At 36.8% G+C, this 23348-nt stretch overlaps 1 protein-coding gene across 1 annotated transcript; it reads left to right on the forward strand.

The window, feature by feature from the left end:
* The first annotated feature begins 3478 nt into the window (after positions 1-3478).
* Positions 3479-22636, forward strand: arhgef33 (Rho guanine nucleotide exchange factor (GEF) 33). Its single transcript, XM_052145188.1, has 15 exons — positions 3479-3713; positions 3962-3999; positions 4430-4594; positions 5055-5152; positions 5337-5443; positions 5616-5711; positions 8842-8968; positions 9296-9428; positions 11284-11385; positions 12352-12444; positions 12646-12854; positions 12935-13000; positions 13264-13876; positions 14096-14235; positions 22519-22636. Exons 1-15 carry the CDS (start codon positions 3692-3694, stop codon positions 22634-22636), a joined length of 2127 nt encoding a protein of 708 aa, XP_052001148.1. The 5' UTR covers positions 3479-3691.
* Positions 22637-23348: the final 712 nt, after the last annotated feature.

A 23348-nucleotide genomic window follows, 5' to 3' on the forward strand; every position in this document is an offset into this window, starting at 1 on the left:
CGATCCTGTCTAGTCTCCCAGTTCCTGCCGCTGAAAAACATCCCCACAGCATGATGCTGCCACCACCATGCTTCACTGTAGGGATGGTATTGGCAAGGTGATGAGTGGTGCCTGGTTTCCTCCAGACATGACGCTTGCCATTCAGGTCAAAGAGATCAATCTTTGTTTCATCAGACCAGATAATTTTGTTTCTCATGGTCTGAGAGTCCTTCAGGTGCCTTTTGGCAAACTCCAGGTGGACTGTCATGTGCCTTTTACTGAGGAGTGGCTTCCGGTTGGCCACTCTACCATACAGGCCTGATTTGGTGGAGTGCTGCAGAGATGGTTGTTCTTCTGGAAGGTTCTCCTCTCTCCACAGATAAACGCTGGAGCTCTGTCAGAGTGACCATCGGGTTCTTGGTCACCTCCCTGATTAAGGCCCTTCTCCCCGATCGCTCAGTTTGGCCGGGCGGCCAGCTCTAGGAAGAGTCTTGGTGCTTCCAAACTTCTTCCATTTATGGATGATGGAGGCGCTTGTGCTCATTGGGACCTTCAATGCTGCAGAAATGTTTCTGTACCCTTCCCCAGATCTGTGCCTCGATACAATCCTGTCTCGGAGGTCTACAGACAATTTCTTGGACTTCATGGCTTGGTTTGTGCTCTGACATACACTGTTAACTGTGGGACCTTATATAGACAGGTGTGTGCCTTTCCAAATCATGTCCAATCAACTGAATTTACCACAGGTGGACTCCAATCAAGTTGTAGAAACATCTCAAGGATGATCAGTGGAAACAGGATGCACCTGAGCTCAATTTTGAGTGTCATGGCAAAGGCTGTGAATTCCTTAATTATGTACATCGTTTTTTCTTTTTAATAAATGTGCATCCTGTGTGTTTTTAATTACCTGATTTGCCAGGTAATTCAATACAGTTTGAGGGTGAAGTCTCCTGAATTCCGGTTTATGTATGCCACAACTGTCATGTTGTCTGAGCGAACCAGTTTGATATTACTGACTGAAAAGCCTTTAAGTGTAGAAATACAGACGATGGTTTTAGGCACTGTGTGACAACTTGCCCCAGCCTGACACCTCGCTGGTGAAACGCATGAGCTGTCTGTGATGCTAAAGCAGCTATAATCAAGTTGCTAAACTACTAATAATTAAAACCACAAAATGTGATTCCCCACTCCTCACCAATTTGTTTGGGATAGGCATTTTACATCGGCGTAACTGTCTAGCTCATGTTTAGACAGACCAACAATTTCAAACTAACAAAGAACTCCAGGTGTTACATATGTCAACGATGCATAGGCTACAATGTGTTTTGCACTTATAATTGTTAAAGGAATTGTTATTTTAATATTTGCATATTTATTTTACTTCATCTGGAACTCTTCACTTCTGCAGTAGTGTGTTTCAAAAGAATAGACAACTTGTTATATTAAAATATATTATTATAATTAAATTCCACCATGAAAGTCTGTACATGACATCCCTGTTCAGTCACGAGGATTTAATTTATAAATGATGGTTTTGTTTAGAAATTAGATTATTTACAACAATATTAACATTTCAAGATGTACCCACTTCAAAAGGACAGATATAATAATAATTTCCCCATGTTTCCAGTTTTCCTCAATACATTCCTTCACTTCCACCATGTAGCAAACGCCATACGAGTGTTTAGAAAGACCAACAATTTCAAACAATATAACTCCAGTTGTTACACGACAACGAATGACATATCAATTATATGTAACCTGATTTTGTCTTGATTAAGGTTTGCAAACCCTTAAATAAATGATTCTAATAATAATCATAATAATACATTATTATTCAACTATATAGCAATAAAGCATTTAAAGCATAAGATTACGTGTTTACTGATAGTGGTACCTGGTGGCAAAGGTTAGTACCGTATGCATTTTTTTGAAGCGAGCAGAAAAATAAGAGAGAAAATACAATTTTATATTCCTCTAAAAATCTTTGTTTGTGTTCAACAGAAGAAAGTCATACACATCTGGGATGGCATGGTGGTGAGAAAATTAGAGAATTTTTATTTTGGGGTGAATTATCCCTTTAAGCATCACTTTTCTTTTTAATCTGTAATTATTGATTTTGAGAATATTTTGTTGTGAAAATAAATACAATGGAAACTGTTCATAAACATATTGACAGATTATTTATATACATTTAGGTAGAGGAGCTTGACCAAGCACAGAAAGGAGCAGATGCCATCAATGCTTTAGAGCAGGAAGAGCGAAAGTTGCCTTTCGACCCACTGGATGAATTTATTGTCCTTGAAATTGAGCTGGGGACATTTGTCAAAATGTAGGTCAGTGCACTGACTTTTTGGGCTACTTTATGCCCTTCACATCAGCTACCAAAAGCTGACGCTTTTTCTTTATTTATTTTTTTGAGGTCATACAGTAAATGATGGTGCATTTTGATGTTGGCAAAGACTGGCCAAGTCGAAAATTGAAAATGTAAGTTGAAAATCTTTTGAATTAATAGTTTAATTTATAAATAAAATTTATTTAATTAAATTTATACATTTATAAAAACTGTTTCTGGTGTATTTGTTACAGTATTAGTTCAAAGTCTTCTCCTACCTGCATATATTTCTGCAGTGTGTATTCTGTTAAAATGCATGTTGAATTTAGGTTTACTGAAATTCTTTAAGTTATTGCATAGCCCAATTGTTTTTATGTTTTTTGTTTATCATCATGATTTTGTTACTATTTTTGTATACGTATTTAGGTTCAAGGAGAACATGAATATCTATGTTAGATTGTAAATTTGTAAACAACAATAAACACCTTTGACATTCACCAGTTGTCTGTTATTTCTTCAGGTCATTTTATTTTTTTAAGTTAATTGAAAGTAAATGAGCAGAACCGAGAATTTGAAGTTGCTAATAGCACTTACAATTGAGCTAAATGAGCTTAAATGCATATAGTTAGGTCAACAGAGACTCTTAGGAATAAAAAGCCTTAAATGTATTAGCATCTGTGGCACAGTATTTTAAGTAATCATTTTTGAATGGAAGATCATTAATTTGGCCATAGCCAGATAAGTTTTTTTTAGGTAACGTTTAAAATTCCTAGTGGAATTTGCTTTAAAAAGCGGGATGCAAAATGTATGCACTTTATTTTTAAGCAAATCCAGAACATTCTTTTTTTCAGTGTCGATTCATTGTTTGGTACCATGACTGAATGTCCATTAAATTTATTTCAGTAATTTTGTGGTTGGTTTTGTTAATATGTCTAAAATATTCTTTCAGAGTTCATTGTAAAATTGAAAATTGGTCTTAAAAGTTGAGGAGGAAATGTAATCCTCTGATTCTGAGCCTTGAAAAATGCCAACAGACGTTTCTGCCATTCTCTCTCTCCCCCTTCATCCTTTCACTTACTGTAAAACAAAGCATCTTTTTGTCCTCAACTTCATCAGTCTCACATGTTTCAAAGAGGAGGGAAGAGATATGAGGGACAGATGAGAGAGAGAAGGAAAGAGAAGTAATAGACACAAAAATCTCACAGATTTAGAGAGCTCAGAAAATTCTCTCTGTCATTTCTAACAATATCCAATGTTTGACACTTCATCTGCTTATGAGATAATCAGCTTGAGCCAGGAAACTCAACTACAGAGGATCCACACCAAAGAGGATCTAAAACTACAATCCTGGATTTGGAACTGGAAGACCATCAGATCATGGAGAATGGCAAAATAGGAGGTGAACATAATTAAACACATTTTCTCACAGAAGTTTGGGTTAGTCCACAGCAATGCTTGTGCTGATAGATCTTCCATCATGGCGTTTTATGTGCATTAATTTGATTACTAACCATATATGCAACGAATGCCTTTTTTTTATATAGTTTTCTTTCTCCTTTGTGCATAATCCTGTAAATTATACAATTTCTACAGAATGTTATGTCGTATGTGTTTCTGATGAAAGTGTGTGCTTGTGTATTCTTGCAGGTACAGGTGATGACATAGATGCTGTAGAAATTCTTCAGGTAAGATTTCATATTTAATACAGACAGATCAATGAAAGGAGGGCTGTATCACTAAGTATATTGCCTTCTCTCTCTCTCTCGCTCTCTCTCGCTCTCTCTCTCTCTGATAGGCTCCAGATTATGTTGTGTGCTTAGTTGTGGATGTGTGTGGTTTGCACTTCATTATATGTTTAAACACATTGTTTCATTAATCCCTTAACTCTAAACACATAGTCACACACACAGAGAATTATCCTGCAAACAAAGTAAAACTCACTGAGACAATGAATTGCAAATAGGAAGAGTGTGACCTAACTTAGGCCTTATTTAACTTGTCCCTATTGATAATACTTTCCACTCTCTTTTGATTATCTTTGTACTCCTCATCCTCGTTTTCTCTCTTTTACTTCTTTCTACTCTACACCGATTGACCTCTGACCACTTGCTTTAGTTTCAGACAATGTGGGTGGAGATAAACTCAAGAGTTGAACATGTGGCTGAAGATGTTGCCGCCCTACGACAAAGCTACAGCCGACTGGAGGAGAAATTCTCCACCTATCAGCAAGAAACAAGCAACAAGATCCTGTCTCTCAGAAACACACTTAACACCTATCAGGTTTACACACACACACACACACACACACACACACACACACACACACATACACTTTTGTTTACTAAGCCATTTTCCTAGGATTTTATTATCCTCTTGTGGACATTTGGTTATACATTTTTCATTTTGTTACGTTAAATGAGTGCATAAACAATATAATTTTAAATAAAGTAATTATAGTATTATTTTCATTAAGGATTCACATGGTTATAACATTGTACTTACATTGTAATAGATGAGCATTATGATTCATATGTCTAAATTAATAAATTAGTGATAGTTGTTGTGTTAATGTTACTATATGTTATTATTATGATTAGAGTTAAATATATATACTGTATATACACATGATATATTTTACCACAGTGTTTTTTCTCCGATTGAAATAGAAATGATAGAAATCCTGCTTGTAACTTGGTTATATTTTGTTTTTTGTATTTATTTTGTGTATGTTTGTTTGCAGGAAGAAATAAGTAGTGCTCTTGAGCAGCTCTCTGAAGTTAGGAGCAACCAAAAAGATTTACAAATAGACCTGGACCTCTTGCAGAGCATACAACACAGGTGTTACACACAATCTTATATTAAAATGGTTAATCGTCTTTTACAATTCATGCTACAATATATTTGTTTAGAATGTTTGGTCCTGTACATTTGGAGATCAAATACAAGATCGAAAGATTAAATAATATATACATAAATATACTGTATACACAAAAATAGTAAGTCGATGCTGTTTCATTGGCAGGAATGGGTCGAAGGGGGAGGGCACAGTGGATGGCCACACCTATCTGTCAAGCCAAACAGAACTCAGTCTCATTCAACATTACATAAGCAGCCTGTTGGTGAATCCGAGTGAGTACTACACTTTAGAGACAGCCATTTTCGTGAATGAATACACTATAAATTGTACTATAACTATGAATTGTAGAATAAACGCATGAGTATTTAAGAATCACCAGCCAGAAATCGGAAATGAATATTTGAGACTATATAAGATAAATAAAGATGATGTTTGTGTTCTTAGATTCTCCTCCTGAGCATGATAGTGGTTGTCAAAAAAAGTCTCCACTGTGGAGAGAGAAAAAAAACAGCCAAGATCTGAAACAGCTGAACAACTCAAGTGAGTGACATATACACACACAATTAAATTCAGTATTCACGATAATATTTTTCTCAGGAGCACCCTGTGAAATTACTTGACGAGTGCAGATTTCTATCCTGTGTTGTCATATTTTCTTTTGAAATAGAAAGTTTGGGTGGGACATATTGAAGAGGCTCCTTTAAAAAAGAAAAGAAAAGCCAGTAGCCATCAGTTACCCTCACAGCCAATAACCATGATTTGCTTCTTGCTAGTCAGCTAGTCAGTTTCAAATAAGACATTCTCATTCTAGAAAGTATTTAATTGGACAAAATCCTGTGTAATGCATGATGAGTTATCAATATTTTTGGTCCATATTCCTGGAAAGAGAAAGACAGTACATTTTAAATGCTTATATAAAAGATAATTTGGCCAAATTATTATTATTATTATTTTTCATTATTATTTATTCGGTCTATCCTTTTAATACATTGCTCATTACATTGAACATTCTTTTTAATAGACACAAGTATTTATTACTTTTTCTCATTTTTGTTCAGCATATAAAATAACAACAAATGAAAAAGTACATGCATATGTTAACCCATTGTATACACATTTATACAAATATGTGCGTATATCTCAAAATGTTATTCCAAATAAGTACGATATATTTGCATACAAGCTTAAAAAATAAATTAATAATAAAGACTTGGTAAAACAATTCAATTTAACTGTTCACTTTTCTGTGTTGCTACTGTGTTTAGACAATATTTTAAAGCAGGGGCTTCTTGTCTTCTCCAATTTCTTGTTATTTGTTTAAGTACTGTATAATTCTCAAGATTGTAAACAAATACAACTACAGGACATATACTGTACCTAAAACAGTTGAATGCATTTTATTATATTGGATATATTGAAAATATGGTCTATTGCCTGGATGAATGTTGTCCAGATATTCATTTTGATTGTATTTATTTTCTTATTGAAATTTTCTAATGTGCCATAATTACATTTGTACAGATCTAGGGATTATTACATTTATTTTTGTTCGATCCCACTTAAAATCATACTTTAAAAAAAAACAACTGTTTTGTAATGTGTCCCCTATTTCCATAGCTTATTTCTTATTTAAATGTAATGTACAGTATATCCAGACAGGCCTCCACACATATCCATCACATCACCTGTAGTGCAGGTTTACCCTTCCTCAACTTTGAGACCTTTCACTCTACAATTAATTCTTATACTTTCTGCTAAAGGCTCTATAAATAGAGCAAATATTTGAGGTTAATAGCGTGAAGCCTCCACATGTGCGACGTCTCTGTGGTAACGCGCTCAACAAGCCACGTGTTAAGGTGCATGGATTGACGGTCTCAGATACGGAGGCAACTGAGATTCGTCCTCCGCCACCTGGATTGAGGCGAATCACTACGCCACCATGAGGCTTTAGTGCGCATTGGGATTTGGGCATTCCAACTTGGGGAGAAAAGGGGAGAAAAAACAAAAACACTTGTTGCTTAGTTTTTGTTGAATGATCAATAAGATTAAGTGTTTGTTGCACATTATCGACCAATAAATTATTTTTCACAAATCCTATTTGATAACTATTGTTGAAATTATATTAGAAAGTCTTGTAGCTTTTATTGTTGTAAAAAAAACTTTTGATCTAACTTTACTAGAGATATCGCTCTATATGATAAACATTGTGTGGGGGCCTTTCCTTTTTTAAATATTACCGATATCATGGATGAATTCCATATAGGCCACTCACTTTTTTTCTAAAATCCTACTAAAAACCTCCCACAAAATTGGGGACAACCATTCATGAAATTCTTTATAAAACTTGTTTGTAAAACCATAATTTCCTGGACTCCTTTTGCTCTTTTTTAATAACTGTTAAAATCTTTGCCTCTGTTTTTGGATTAACTAAATCCTTATTTTGTTGGCTTGTGACTTTAGGGAGTTTTAAAGACTCTTAAAGGAATTGTTCACCCAAAAATTTTAATTCTCTCATTATTCACTTACCCTGATGCCAGATGTGTATGACTGTCTTTCTTCAGCAGAACACAAATGCAGGTTTTTTTAGAAGAAGATAGATCTCTGTCAGGTCCTTTAATGGGAGAACACAGGAGCCAGCAATTTGATAGTCCAAAAGTCATATTTAGGCAGCATAAAAATAGTCCATGCACCTCCAGTCGATCAATGAATGTCTTCTGAAGCAAATCGATATTGTGGCAGCGTGGGTGTGGTCAAGCGTCCCTCTGGAGAGAGAGAAAGCGGTAAGGGCGCTTGTACGTACCTGAGTTAGATATGTCTAACACATGTTTCTAATTCCAGTGAGCATGGGGAGAGTGGCATATAAGCAGCCACACCATCAGCAGAAGGGGAGAGAGCCTGGCACAAAGAAGTCTATAGTTTCTGTATAGCTGAGGAGTTTACGAGTTTACCTGTGCCATTTCCCTGTGTCCACCTTAATTTGGCTGTGGACCCTTTCATATGTTTTGGATACGTTTGTGTAAAAAAATATATCGATAAACAAAATGTTATTCACTTTTAAAAAGCACTTCCTGACAGCAGCTGATGTGAAGCATGACGTAAACGTGTCGGCATGTTCATGCGAGAATTCTGAGGCTGCACTTATTTACAACAAAAGAACAAACATCACGTGAGAATTCAGCCATTTCAAATAGCATAAGAGCCCTGGATGGAAGCACCAATTTAAAGTTAAAAATGTTTCTTCCATAAACCTTATGATTTGCTTCAGAAGACATTCATTGATCGACTGGAGTTGCATGGATTTGTGACTTATGGACCGTCAAAGTGATGGCACCCATGTACATACATTATAAGGACCTGACAGAGATCTATCTTCTAAAAATCTTAATTTGTGTTCTGCTGAAGAAAGACAGGCATGCACATCTAGGTAATATCAGGGTAAGTCAATAATGAAAGATTTTAAATTTTTGGGTGAACTATTCCTTTAATAGGCCTACTACTTTTGGCAAATTTGGTCAACTCTTCTGACAGCACTAGCATATAGAGCAAAAGTGCATGAATGAGAAGCCAAAAAAATTCTGCTTTGATTTTATGATGTCTTTAATGTTTGGCAATCAAAAAACTGAGCTAGTCTCATCATAACAGTTTAAAAATGTCACATGTATTTTCACAGCTCAAAGGCAGACAGCCGCACAGGAGCTGTTGGAATCGGAGAGCGTATATGTGTCTTGTATGTCACTCCTGTTAAAGGCCAACATCACTTTTAATGGATCAGAAAATGCAATCTTCCAGGACAAACGGTAACTATTGATCTCTCTCAAACATACACAGGGTGAAAACAGTTAAATTGGGCCAATTTAACTGAATTCACACAACAAAACAGTGGGCAGATAATCACACAGGCAACTGAATTCTCCCGATTACAGGCAAGTTCAGTGAGTCCAGTGCTGAATGGGGACTTTAAATTGAATTATTGTGAAACAGGAAATAAAAAAATCTTACCTCCTCTCATCTGATATTGGTTTTAAGAGAATTTACACGTGAATGATGAATTGAACATGATATTATAAATGCATCAAGCTGCTTTATTTTGTCTCTCTCTCTCACTCTCTCTCTCTCTCTTTCAGGCCTTTCCCTCCCTCTCTACGTTTCTTGATTCAGCAGCACCTGGAGCTCCTGCACCTCCTCCAAGAGAGAGTTCTGAAGAGCCAATGGCAAGGCATAATGGGAGATGTGTTTCTAAGGCTCACCACCAAAGAAGTAATTAAAAACTACTTTGTGCCTAAACTTTATACTGCATCTCTGAGAGAACAGTTCCTCAGTATATCAGTATAAACTTATATACATTTATTTTTGTCAAATAATCCAGACTAATGAATCAAAGAGGAATGTGTTTAAGTAATGTTCTAGGTTCAGTACAAATTAAGCTCTTAATCCAGAAATTAATTTGGACTCATTCCTTGTTTATAAATTTAAAAAAAAAGTCTTAATAGTGTGATAATATCCCTGTTTATAATACACTGCCTGGCCAAAAAAAATCACTGTTTGGATTTAAATAAGCAGATACTTATAAGCCTATGAGTGGATCATTATTGCAGTGATTAATATGTATCAGCTGGCAACAATTCTTTTAAAACTAAATGATGCAGTGTGTAGCTTCTCATTTCTTAAACAACCATGTTCGAAGACGTATCCTGTGGTCGTGGACAATGTGTTACTTTGTTTCAGAAGTGGCAAATTGTTGGCTTGCATCAAGCAAAGAAAACAACTAAGGAGATTGCTAAAATCACAAGGGTTAAGAACTGTCCAATGCATTATTAAAACCTGGAAGGATAGTGGTGAACCGTCAGCTTCGAGGAAGAAATGTGGTCGAAATAAACACTTGAATAACCGTGATTGAACACTTGGTGAAGTTAAACAATCTTAAACAATCGACAGTATAACCCACGGCTATGTTTAATAGTGAAATTAAGAGCATTTCTACATTCACAATGTGATGAAAACTTACAGGATTTATACTAAACAGCTGTCTGGCCACAAGAAAGCCACATGTTAGTGAGGCTAATTGAAAAAAAATGGAAAAAGGTCATGTGGTCTGATGAGTCCTGATTTACCCTATGCCAAAGCGATGTGTGTGTCAGGACAAGAAGGGATGTGCATGAAGCGATGCACCCATCATTCATAGTGTCCACTTTACAAGCCTCTGGAGGCAGTGTTATGATCTGGATTGCTTCAGTTGGTCAGGTCTAGGCTCAGCAACATTATGCAGCAGCTGACTACCTGAATGTACTGAATGACCAGGTTATCCCATCAATGGATTTTTTTCCTTCCCTGACGGCACGGCATATTTCAGGAAGACAATGCCAAGATTCATCAGGCTCAAATTGTGAAAGAGTGGTTCAGGGAGCATGAGAAATCAGTCCACACATAAATTGGCCATCACAGATTCCTGACCTTAACCCCATTGACAGTCTTTGGGATGTGCTGGAGAAGACTTTACAGAGTGGTTCGACTCTCCCGTCATCAATACAAGATCTCGGCCAAAAATGAATGCAACTCTGAACGGAAATAAATGTCATGACGTTGTATAAGGATGTCGAAACAATGCCATGACGAATGCATGCTGTAATCAAAGCTAAAGGGTGTCTAAAGAAATAATATTGTATGCAAAGTTTTTTTGGCCAGGCAGTGTAAGTTTATGTGGTAAAATCCTCTACATGGTTACGTTGTAATGACAACAAAGTTGTAATATTGAACATAACTTTACACAGATAAGGTTAGTAAGCAATTCTATCTCACTAAAATCCTGTTTACATGATGTTCATATCTTGTGGCTATAATTTTGAAACCGTGTTTATTTTAACGTTTATGGACAGGCCCCATTCTTTTATTTAAATTTTGTTTTTATCAACATTAATAGAAAATCCCTTAATGCAGTTAAGACAAGGTTCACTCAGTGTCCCACAACTGGTTTAGAAAAAAAATTATAATAAAACTATGCTGATAATTATCATGTAATCTCTTAGTTAGTTATGGAAATACCAACATTGAACATACTGAGGCTAGGAAGTCTACTATTTATTCCAAAATGTGTGTTATCTTTGTGTGCTTTCAGAGTGATTTTCTGGAACACTATGTATCATATTTAAGGGAGCTGCCAGAATGTTTGTCTGTTGTCAGTCTGTTTTCCTCTACAAAATCAGGCAGCTTACTGGAGGTATGCACACACACAAATTTAAAGTTATGTTTTTTTATATAGTAGCCAGGTATATACACTCACTGAACACTTTATTAGGTACACTATGGTCCTAATAAAGTGCCTGACATGGTCTTCTGCTTTTGTAGCCCATCTGCCTCAAGGTTCAACTTGTTGTGGATTCTGAGATGCTATTATTATTATAAGTTACTGTAGTCTTTCTGTCAGCTCAAACCAAACTGGCCATTCTCTGTGTTTCTGACTGCAGAACTGCTGCTTACTGGATGTTTTTTTATTTTTGGCACCAGTAAACTCTGTTGCGCGTGAAAATCCCAGGAGATCAACAGTTACAGAAATACTCAAACCAACCCGTCTGGCAGTAACAATCATGCCACCATGGTCGAAATCACTGAGATCACATTTTGTCCCTATACCGATGGTAGATGTGAACATTAACTGAAGCTCCTGACCCATGTCTGAATGATTTTATGCATTGCACTGCTGCCACGCAATTGGCTGATTAGATACAGTAATTGCATGAATAAGTAGGTGTGCAGGTGTTCGTAATAAATTTCTTAGTGAGTAGTCTGGAATATAATAGAAAAAATATACAGTCATGTATGTACAGTAATAGAAAGTTGGAAAACATTTAACCTTAGGGATATGTTAAAAAGGTTTTACTTAAAAATGTTGTACATACATATGACCCTTACAAATATATGTTTGACAGAAGTCATGTTGTTTTACATTATGTTTTCATGAATGATCTTAATAATTTAGTTTTATTCCATTTTAATTCACAGCACACAGTTCTAGCTGAGATTAATCTACATAGCTGCTTTCTGATTTTTTTAAGCTTTATTTGAGCTTTCAACCTACAGTATAATATAGCAAAGATGACATCATAACAATATATATTATAATGTATAGCAATTGAAGGAATAACAATAAGCTGCTTTCTGATTTGTCGTATGTGTTTTAATCCAGAGTGACATCACAGGAGATGAAACACGCCTGTCTTTACACTCTCTGCTTCTGCAGCCTGTCCGGCGTATCCCAGAATACCATACGCTCCTGCAGGTAGTCAAATTCATCTTTATAGTCATACTAACAGCATATTTAGACACATTAATGGTGAAATGATTAGTGGTAGTGCATTGTTTATGAAGTGACTATTTGACTGCAGGTGTGTGTATTTGCAACCTTAAAACTGTGCAATCAATAAAAAAAAGAACATGCCTGGCTTGTTCAAGTGTGTACAAATGGTATTATGTGTTGCAGAATCTGTTGCATCAGACAGAATCAGACCATCCAGATTATTTCCTGTTACTGGTGTGTGTGCAACAACTTCGATCTTTCATGACCCAGTACAGCCATCTGCTACAGCACAACCAGGAACTCCTTACACACACTCATGCCCTGCGAGAACACACACACAACCTGTGCACACACCAAGAGCGGCCCTCGCACACCCGAAAAGAGATGAGCAGGTCAGTCAATGTTTATACAGACACACATGTGTTTTGTAGTGTTAAAAAAGTTACCTACTCTTACTTGTCTTTCATGTCAGGTCTACAGTGAGGCAGCTGTATAAAGTGGACAATGAGAAAAATTATAGTATCACTAATGCACAAAAGTAAGTAGATATACCAGTACCAACCAAATGTAGCCCCAAAAGGTATTTGGACACTTTTGGATTACATTTTTAAATGTATTTCAATTTAATTTTATTAGATAATAAAATAGTAAATTAAGTGGCATCTGCGAACAATGATACTAGAAATCATACAAAACTAACATTTAGCCATTTTTTAGTGTCCAAATATTTTTTGGGACCACTGTATATCACAAAATTTACTTCTGAAATTCATACATTTTCTCTTCATCTTTCTCTCTAAGTGATCCGCAAGGTTTGCATCGTAGCAAATGCTACCCTGACTATGAGGCAGTGCCCTATCACTATGATTCAGAAATTGCATCCCCTGACTCCTTTCAATCTGACTCTGATTCTCACCACAAAGCACTACCCATTCCTCTACGCAGCATTCCAGAGACAGAAGGAGCTGGATCAACCCTTGTGGATGCTCTTGGTTTGCTCTTTCCATTTGGAGGCGGGGACTCACGCTGCTCAAGTCCGTCCCATTCCTCTGACTCCAGCATTGATATCGCCTTTGTGCGCTGTAGTCCTTCCCAAACTCCACTTCACCAATCCCACAATAGGGGGCGGAGTAGTGGAGGTGTGGTTTATAGGTCCAACCGAGGTTGTGTCTCACCGGATTCAGTAGACATTGTGGGGCCACGCTCTCTGCAGGCGGTGCAGAGAAAGAGCAAATCACTGAATGGCCTGCAGATGGACAGTACTGATAGCCATGCCCACCAGACGAAAATCCCTGGCCACCCAAGGCTGGAGCGGCAGTCGAGTGCCAAATCAAGACTACGGTCCAGCAGTCCAAAACATAGATATGAGACACACACTGACACAGAGGAGCAGCCACGACCAATACATCACAAGGTAGACATCCTAACAGATACATCACATAATGGTCGCGCTAACACTTTACAGAAACAAAGAGGAGAGATTCTAATCCATACATCACATGTTGTCTCTTGTACACAAATTTCATGTATCATTTTAAATATATGCTGTTTGATTAATTGATAATTAACTAATTACTATCTAATAGAAATTACAAGAGAGAGCATTACTGTTTGTGTTTACTCTATTCTGTAGGATCCCAGAAGCCTAGTGTGGGAGGAGCTAAAACTCAAGGGTGTGTCTGATGACTATGATGACCACACACCCCTGAGTGAACGTGGTAGGAAAGAGGGAAAAGGATTTAGGAGCTCCTTCAAAAAGCTTTTTAAGAAGAAGTGAGTTAAACACACTGAAAAGAGACTAAATTAAACTCTGTTGCATTTTTGCAAATTTTCACCCTCAAATTTAAAAGCATTTTTTAGAAAACCTCCCAAATGAAGAAAAAAAAAGACTCCAATTATTCATAAATGATATAATATAATTGTACAATCTTATGATCAAGAGAGCGTTAAAAATAAAACAATTTATTTTTGTAATTTGTAAGCATGTAATTCTGGTCCCCATTTAAAAAGTATTTTTCATTCTACTAGAATGAAAGTACTAGGAAAAATATTTTTTCCTCTATCACCATCCATCACAATATGCAGATCTGAAATGTAGGTGGCGCTCAAACTAATTTCACCCTTTACAGATGTGCTCGTCCATAGACATTAAGTTGAATTCTTAGTTCATGCACCTCCCCCATTGTTTCATCAAATAGCTTGGCCTCTGAGTGGACTAGAAGCTCAACCTAGATCTCGTAAGAAAGCTGATCCTCCCCTTTGCAATGATACATAACAATTTATCACCAATAGTCGATTACATATTTTTTCAGATGATTTGTTTAGCATGCTTGTCCTGCTGGGTTACATATATTTTGCTTTGAACATTTAAGATATAACAGTGGATGCTGGAGTCCCCATGCCAGGGTCGAACGTGTGAACAGTGAGCTCTGCACACTTTACTAGTTTTTAATAATTTTGTGTAATTAACTGGTGAGATTCGATACACCCTGTTCCATAATTGTTCTGTGAGGTCAATGTGTCAAAGAATTCAAAATCATCGGGCTCTGGACACATTAAAAGACACTTACGTGCTCAAGCTGATACTCCTGACTGGGCCACAGACCAGGGACTCAGTTTGGATGGTACGGTGGGTGAGATTCAGTGTCAACTGTCGAGTATGTCGGCAATGCTGACGAAGGTCGTTGCGGACTTGGAGGATCGAAATTCACTGAGTTGGTTACAAGAATGGGGGACATCAAGAAATGTATAGATTATCTTGAGTCATCGGAGAGGGAATTAGCTGTTAATCCATTAGTGACCAGTAGATTTGGAACATGTTTGGGAAAAACTGGAAGACCTTGAGAATCATAACCGGTGAAACAACATCCAAATTGTTGGAATTCCTGAGAACGAAGAAGGCCGAGATATGGTGAAATCCCTAGTGAGCTCTTCCCGAGTCTGCTCGACATAACAGGCCATAAGATGGTAATCGAGCGAGCTCACAGAGTTCCGGCTCAAAGATCCGATGAGGGTGAATCAATTCTGGCCAAATTTCTGAGATCGTCCGATAAAGATCTCATGTTACACGAGGTGAGGAGTAAAGGAAGGCTTTCTTGGAAGAACCACAATATTTTCTTGTTCCCAAACTTTGGGAATTCGACAAGAGAGAAACTTGAACGATTCAAGGAATGCAAGAAACTCTAACATCAATGGAAAGTCACTTTTGCACTGATGATCCTGGCCAAATTGAGAATAGATATTAAGCATGGCCGCAAAATATTTACATGCTCACAACAAGCGATGTCTTTCATAAAATCAATGGACTGAGGAAGTCATGGTGTGATTCTACATTGCATCAAGTGAGGAAGCTAGGTGCCTTTTTTGTTTCTTTTTGTGTTGGATTCGCTTAGCCGCTGGAGTCTGTTTTGTGGAATAACACTCCAAGAAATGTTTGCATTGATGGAGGGTCGTTTTGCATTGAAGTTCCTGGCCAGGTTAAGAATAGATGCTAACAATGGCTGTAGAGTGTTTACTTGTTCCAACATGTGATATCCTTCATAAAGTCTATGGAATGAGTGAGTCATTGTGTGGCGCTCGCTTTACAGCCTAGTGGGCCTGACTCACTAAACATTTACTTGACCATCCTAGGAAACTGGGCGTCTCTTTTGTTTCTTTTTGTTTTGTGGAACAACACTCCTTCCGGACACTTGTGGATGAATCTGTACGTTCATTGTGTTTATGCAACCTATTGGCTGGCGTTTGTTTTGTGGAGGATTTTTTGCAGGACATTGGAAGTATTAGGTCATCTGCTGCAGTCATGAACAGCTAGCTCACTGAGCATTCGTTTGACTGTCCGAGGAATCTGAACAGCTTTTTTTCTTTTCTTTGTGCTGGTTCCGCTAGCAGCAGTTTTATGAATGAATCTACACATTCGTTGTTTTTATTCTGCCTATTGGCTGGAGTTTGTTTTAAAGATTATTTTCTGTTATGTAATTCTGTCTCACAAAATTTGTATAGAAGCACCGGACTTGAGCAATCCGATGGCAAATTTGTTGCAGGGACTCTCGTAGGCATACATGGACTTTTTGAGTTTAGAGGGCTGGACGCCATTTGATGCTGTCACGCACAGGGTTAACCCTCTGGGGTCTGAGGGTGTTTTGGGCCCTGGAGAAGTTTTGACATGCCTTGACATTTGTGCTTTTTTCAGTTGTTTAAAAACATATTAATGGCTAAAGTCTGATAACACTGTATTCAGCACAAACTGGGCTACAATAATATGTGAGCAACATGTGTGTACATGTTTGTATTTTTGAGAAAATAACGTTTAAGCATGTTTTTTTATTTATTTTATTTTAAGTAATTGAAATAAGGCCATATAACACATATTAAATATTTGTCCACAAGACTTTTGAAGATTTAGATCTTGTAGCCTAGAGCTTTTGCTACAAAATTATGTGAAAAACATACTGATCACTCATTCATACAAAACAATATATTAATTGAACTTTTATAAGACACTTTTAATGTTAGAAAGGTCATATGCGAGGAGGTGTGAACTATAATGAATACTGATTGTAATTCACACCTGAGGAGACAAAAGACCCCTCCTCTGTGCCCATCAATGAGGAATGTGACAGAAAGAGAAAAGATGTGAGGAGACTTAATGATCAAAATCATCAATAAAAGTTAAAAGAAGTAATCTGACTATACATTTTCTTTACATAAAGACTTTACTTAATTTTAGACCTACACTACTGTTTAAAAGAAGTCTCTTCTGCTCACCATGGCTGCATTTATTTGATCCAAAATAAAGTAAAAACAGTGATATTCTGAACTCGTTTTACAAAAGAACAGTTTTCTATTTAAATATATTGTAAAAGACAATTTGTGTTCAAAGCTGAATTTTCAGCATCATTACTGCAGTCTTCAGTGTCACATGATTCTTCAGAAATCATTATAAGTTGGTGATTTTCTAATATGGTCATATTTAAAGTGCATTTTACTCATTTATACATATTAGCAAGCACAAGCTTTGTTGATGATAATGAGGCATCATAAACATTAGTTAAAATATAATCTAAACATTCATATTATTTTTATATCATATTACATATCATATTTATATCGTACAGCATACAATTGAAATACCTGCTTTAGCCGAAACAACATTTACATGTAACTAAAACTTGCCTATTAGGATATATTTCAAATTTCAATACTCTGAATCCTGGCTGGCAAGTCTGGAAACAGTCCCACTAGTAAAATATGTACATGTTTATATAAAATAGCATGTCAACTAATTAAAATTAAATGACTTTAGTCTCTCTATACAAACGTTCATCTGAGTCCCGCTCTTCTTCTGAGGAAAATGTTAACTCTTCCATACTATCCTGGAGCTTTCTCGTCTGTGTATCGTTGCAAACGCGCAGAAAAATTAATGAAATGTGTTTAAATCAAACCTCACAGTCGCCTGTGTATTGTTACAAACACGCAGAAAAGTTGAGTTGTGTTTTGTTTACATTAAACCTCACAGTCGGGGGCGTGTACATTTGCCTTGATCGTCTCAGCACATTAGCGTATGAATGGCGCTCTCTGCTGGTGGGTGGGATCACATTACAGATAATTAGATAGCCTAGTAAAAACTGAACATCGCTTAGTTTCAAACCAATTGCATTGCAGGAGAATATTTGTTTTAAATTTGAATTGTTTTATTTAAAAGTAGAAATCTTAAGCTTTCTTTAGACATATGTTTCATGTTTGTGTGATAAGTATTCGTGGAGTTTCAGTTCATTTTTGTGACGTGTTTCTGAAATATGCTTGTGAACACAGAGACTGCTGAAAGCTTTTATTTCTCTTTTATTTTCTTTATTTTACAAAAGCACAAGATTTTGTTGTTATTGTGAGTGTACACAAATAAAAGTAGACCCTTTATAGTCTCTAATGATGTCTTACACTTATCTGTATACCCAAAAATGATGGAGTATTTTAAGTTGTTTCTGCTGTAATGACGAAAATATCCAGCAGGACGCGCCAGCACATCTGTCGACCCAGAGGGTTCTAATGCTTTTAAAGCATTCTATCTTCATCTCTATAGTTCCAAGTCTTCATCTACTGATGAGGATATTATCCTGATGAGGATATTAGACTCCCTAAACTGATTATTTTTATCTTGATAGGGGCACCTGGCAGGGTTGCCCTCTTTCCACATTATTGTTCTGTCTTACCCTGGAACCATTAGTAGCAGCGATAAGTAGGTAAGATGATTTTCCAGGGGTGGTGGCGGGAGGTGTGGAAGTTCTCGGGATACAGAGTCAATTGGTCTAAATCCGAAGCTTTGGTTCTGACAGCAGACTGCCTAGTACCAAAGTTCCAGTGGCCCAAACAGGGTATGAAGTATTTGGACATTTTATTCCCAGCAAATTTGTCTGATTTAGTTAGTTCATTTTGATCTCTTAATGAAAAGGTTTTCAAGCAATGTGGGCAGGTGGGCCTCATTACATTTATCTATGATTGGGAAGGTTAATGTTATTAAAATTAATTGTATTCTAAAATGTTACTTCCTGTTATAATCTGTCGCTGTAGATGTCCCCCTCTCTTATTTCAATTTGATAGCATAGCGAAGACATTCATTTGAAATGGTAAGGGTCCTAGATAGCATTTTTAAGTTACATAGGCCTATTGACATATGTGGGCTAGGCCTACGCAAGATTTTGTTTTATTATTATCCATTCGGTCTCAGACATTTGGCTCATTGCCCATATTTCGCCATTGCAAAGCCTTTCTATCAAACTAATCGGAGAATTTAAGTTACACCCCATTATTTCACATTTGCACTCTGTGTTTAATTAATTAATGACATTTATTTTAATGTTGCCTAAAGCATATGGCTGAAAAATATGTATTGAGAAGTCCCCTTTCTGCTTGTCAGAGTGGATTGTGAGGGGGGTTACTACACTCTGTGACCTATATGAGAGTGGAGTGTTGAGATCTTTTGAAAATTTGGTTCAACATTTTGGGATTCTCAGATCTATAGATATTTACAGCTGCGCCACCTGCTCTGTATTGTTTTTGGGAGTAGCATACACCCCCTTGAAGCTGCAGATACTCTGGGAGAGGTGATTACCAATTTTGAAAAAGGTCATGAAGCATCATTCTATTACTCCCTGTTAATTCAGAGTCTGGGGGTCGGAGCTCTAATCTATCAAAAGATTATGGGAGAAAGATTTTGGTGTTAGAGGAAGGAGAGTGGTCTAGGATAAAAATAAAAAAAGTCAAGTCTACATCTAGAGATGCAAGGGTTCACCTTATGCAATTCAAGATTTTATATAGATTCTATTGGACCACCTCTAGATTGTATAGGCTTGGCCTTAAACTCACACCCACCTGCTGGCGATGTCTCCATTCTGCAATTGGCACAATCCATGTTTTTTGGGAGTGTGTTAAGATCCAGGGGTTTTGGTTGAGGGTTCAGAGTATTGTATGTGACATCTTGAGCACTCGGGTTTCATTTTGCCCCAGACGCTGTATTTTGGGAGATGGGGAGGTCATCAATGTGGGAAATAAAGATGGAGGATTGGTCCTAACCAGTGTTATGGTCGCAGACAGGTGATTTTGAGGGGTTGGAAGTTGGCTGGAGAACCCAATTTTAGGAGTGGTACTCGGAGATGGGGAGGGTGGCGGCTTTCGAAGAAGGGTCATATAGAAGACTGGGGAATTTGGATTTGTTTGTTGGGAAATTGGACAGATACTTGATTACATTCTTGAAGGGTTCTCGGGGTGGAAGAGTGGAGAGAGAGGGGAAGTTGTTAATGTGTGTGATTTTTATATTTTTTTAATTTGTTTTGTTTTCTTTTGTATGTGCTCATGTATGACCGCATTGGTGTTTGTTGAGGGTGGGTTGGGGTTGGGGATGGGGAGGGGTGGTACTGGGAGTTAAAAGTGGATTCTGTGTATTGTATGTTTTGCTTTTCTGTGTTTGAAATAAAATGTTCATCATAAAAATATTTAAAAAAAACGATAGAACATTGAATTATTCACTCAAGCAAGCTCACAGGCAAGTATAAAATGATCAGTACATAAAACAGTTTATAAAAGATGTTTATATTTGATGTCTTACAGAAATCATATTTTATTTGTGATTCTTTCACATATGGAATTAAGGCAGCTAAATAAACTATATAGTCACATTCGTGAGAATGAGAGTTTTTATTTGATATATGAATTGTCCATTTAAGTGGGATGTGAAAAACTTTTATATATTTATATAAAAATTTCTACTACATGTCCTCTAGGTGGCGCTTATTTGTGACACGACTGTATTCAGCATTATATCATTTTGTTATTTTATGTAACATAAATGCAGAAGTGATGGTGTTCACCCTCGTATACAAGACCGCATACCCTCAAATTTAAACCCTTAAGCGATATGTATATATTTAAAGCCGTGGCCAAAAGTATTGGCAGTGACATACATTTTGTGTTTTGCGAAGTTTGCTGCTTCAGTATTTGTAGACGATTTTTTCACATGTTTCTATGGTATACTGGAATACAATGATATGCATTTCATGAGTTTTAAAGGCTTTAATTGGCAAAAACATTCAATATATGCAAAGAGTCAATATTTACAGCGTTGACACTTGTTCTTCAAAACCTCTGCAATTCTCGCTGGCATGCTGGCTATCAGCTTCTGGGCAAAATCCTGACCAATGGCGATCCATTCTTGCCTTATTAGTGCTCGGAGTTGATCACAATTTGTGGGCTCCTGCTTGTCCACTCGCCTTTTGAGGATTGACCACAGGTTCTCAGTGGGATTACAATCTGGGGATTTGCCTGGTCACAGATCCAAAAATTAAATGTAATGATATCTGAGTCACTTCATTTTCACTCTTGATATTGTGCTCCATTATGCTGTAAAATGCATGTATCATCACCAAATTGCTCCTGGATCGTTGAGAGAAGTTGCTCTTACAGGACGTTTTGATACCATTCTTTATTCATGGCAGTGTTTTTGGGCAGAATTGAGAGAGAACCCACTCCCTTGGATGAAAAGCAACCCCACACATGGATGGTCTCAGGATGCTTCACTGTTGGCACGACGCAGGACTCATGGTAGCGTTCACCTTTTCTTCTCCGGACTATCGATTTTCCAGATGACTCAAACAGTTGGATGGGGGCTACATCAGAGAAAATATCTTTGATCAGTCTTCTGCTTTCCAATCCTTGTACTTCCTGCAGAATATTAGCCTGTCCTTGATGATTTTCATGGAGAGAGGTGGCTTCTTTGCTGCCCTTTTTGACACCAGGCCATTGTACAAAAGTCTTCGCCTCACTGTGCATGCAGATGCACTCACACCAACCTGCTGCCAATTTTGAGCAAGCTCTGCACTGGTGGTGACACGATTCCGTAGCTCACTTCTCAGGAGGAGACGGCCTGGCGCTTGCTGGACACTCTGGGACGTCCTGAAGCCTTTTTCACTGCAGTTGAACCTCTCTCCTTGAAGTTGTTGATGATCCGGTAAATGTTTCTTTCAGGTGCAATATTCTTTGCAGTAATTTCCTTACATGTGAGGCCATTTTGATGCAAAGTGATGATGGCAGCACGTCTTTCTTTACCATTGCGAACAAGAACACACTGATTGAAAGCACTTCTTCCCTCCTTTTATAGCAATCAGTATGCTCTTATAATCCAATCAGAATGATAATGATTTCACCTGAGTAGTACTCGTTCACACTTTCCCAGGAGCTGTTGATATGATTATGAAATTAGGTTAGCAGGTCATTTTGTGCCAGGGCCAAAAAAACTGTGGAATTTGGGATTTTGTGATAAAATTATTTAAAATGCATCTGATCACTCTGCACAATAATCTAGAAACAATGTGAATCAACACTACAACAACTGAAGCAGAAAACTTTGCAAAACAAAAAATGTATGTCACTGCCAATACATTTGGCCATGGCTGTATATATATATATATATGTATGTATATATATGTATATATATATGTATATATATATATATGTATATATATATATGTATGTATGTATTTTGTGTGTGTGTTTGTGTGTGTGTATCAGGTCAGATGGGGGTGGAAAAGAGAAGACGACATTGAAAGCAGAGAGTCAAAGCAGTGGAGACCTGGAATCAAACAGAGCCACTCACGCAGGAGACATTGACAAAGGAACTGCTGTTTAAACTTTTTTTAAAAATTTAAACACTGTTTTAAACATACACTGCTTAGTGGCAAATAATTTTCTGACATAAAGCACAGAAAACAATCAATTTCTCATGCAATGTAAAAAATAACAATTTAAAGTATCTATATGATGTAAATAAACAAACACAATCATTCATACAAATATTCACTCACACTCAAATGCACAGGAACACTTATTCTATCAAACTGACAGGATGCCAAAATACATCTGATAAAGTGTAAATGGTCGACATAGATGACTCAAAGATAAATATTAATTTAATATTTTCCACATACAAATCATCAAATATGAGTTTTCAGTTACTCTGTCAATACATGCTTATTACATGTTAATGGTAATAATTCGAAAACTGAATAACATTTTTTATCTTAATATATCTTTATTTTTGAGTTTGTGTGTGTGTGGACTGCAAAAGTCAATACATGAAAACAATAACAACACCATTCAGAGATTTAGTTTTCCTTTTTCACCTTGGTTTAATGGGTTAAATCTCATAAAAGAGTTTCACATTTGAAACAAAATATTGGCTTTATACAGTCTGAAAAACTGAAATTATTTTACACTATATACAAGACATGTGCATCACATTAAGAGAACTCTGCTGTAGTGGACATGAAGATGTTTGACATTGTTTCACATGCTCTGTACTCAAAGAATCACATTATACATTAATGACTCTTTCAAACACA

This window comes from Xyrauchen texanus, chromosome 16, assembly GCF_025860055.1.
Source record: "Xyrauchen texanus isolate HMW12.3.18 chromosome 16, RBS_HiC_50CHRs, whole genome shotgun sequence".
In the NCBI taxonomy this organism is placed as follows: Eukaryota; Metazoa; Chordata; class Actinopteri; order Cypriniformes; family Catostomidae; genus Xyrauchen; species Xyrauchen texanus.

Coding starts and splice junctions, on each gene's coding strand:
- arhgef33 (XM_052145188.1), top strand. CDS start 3,692: ATGGAGAATGGCAAAATAGGAG. Junction 11,386..12,351: donor AATCAGGCAGCTTACTGGAG/GTATGCACACAC, acceptor GTTTTAATCCAG/AGTGACATCACAGGAGATGA. Junction 13,001..13,263: donor AGTATCACTAATGCACAAAA/GTAAGTAGATAT, acceptor TTTCTCTCTAAG/TGATCCGCAAGGTTTGCATC.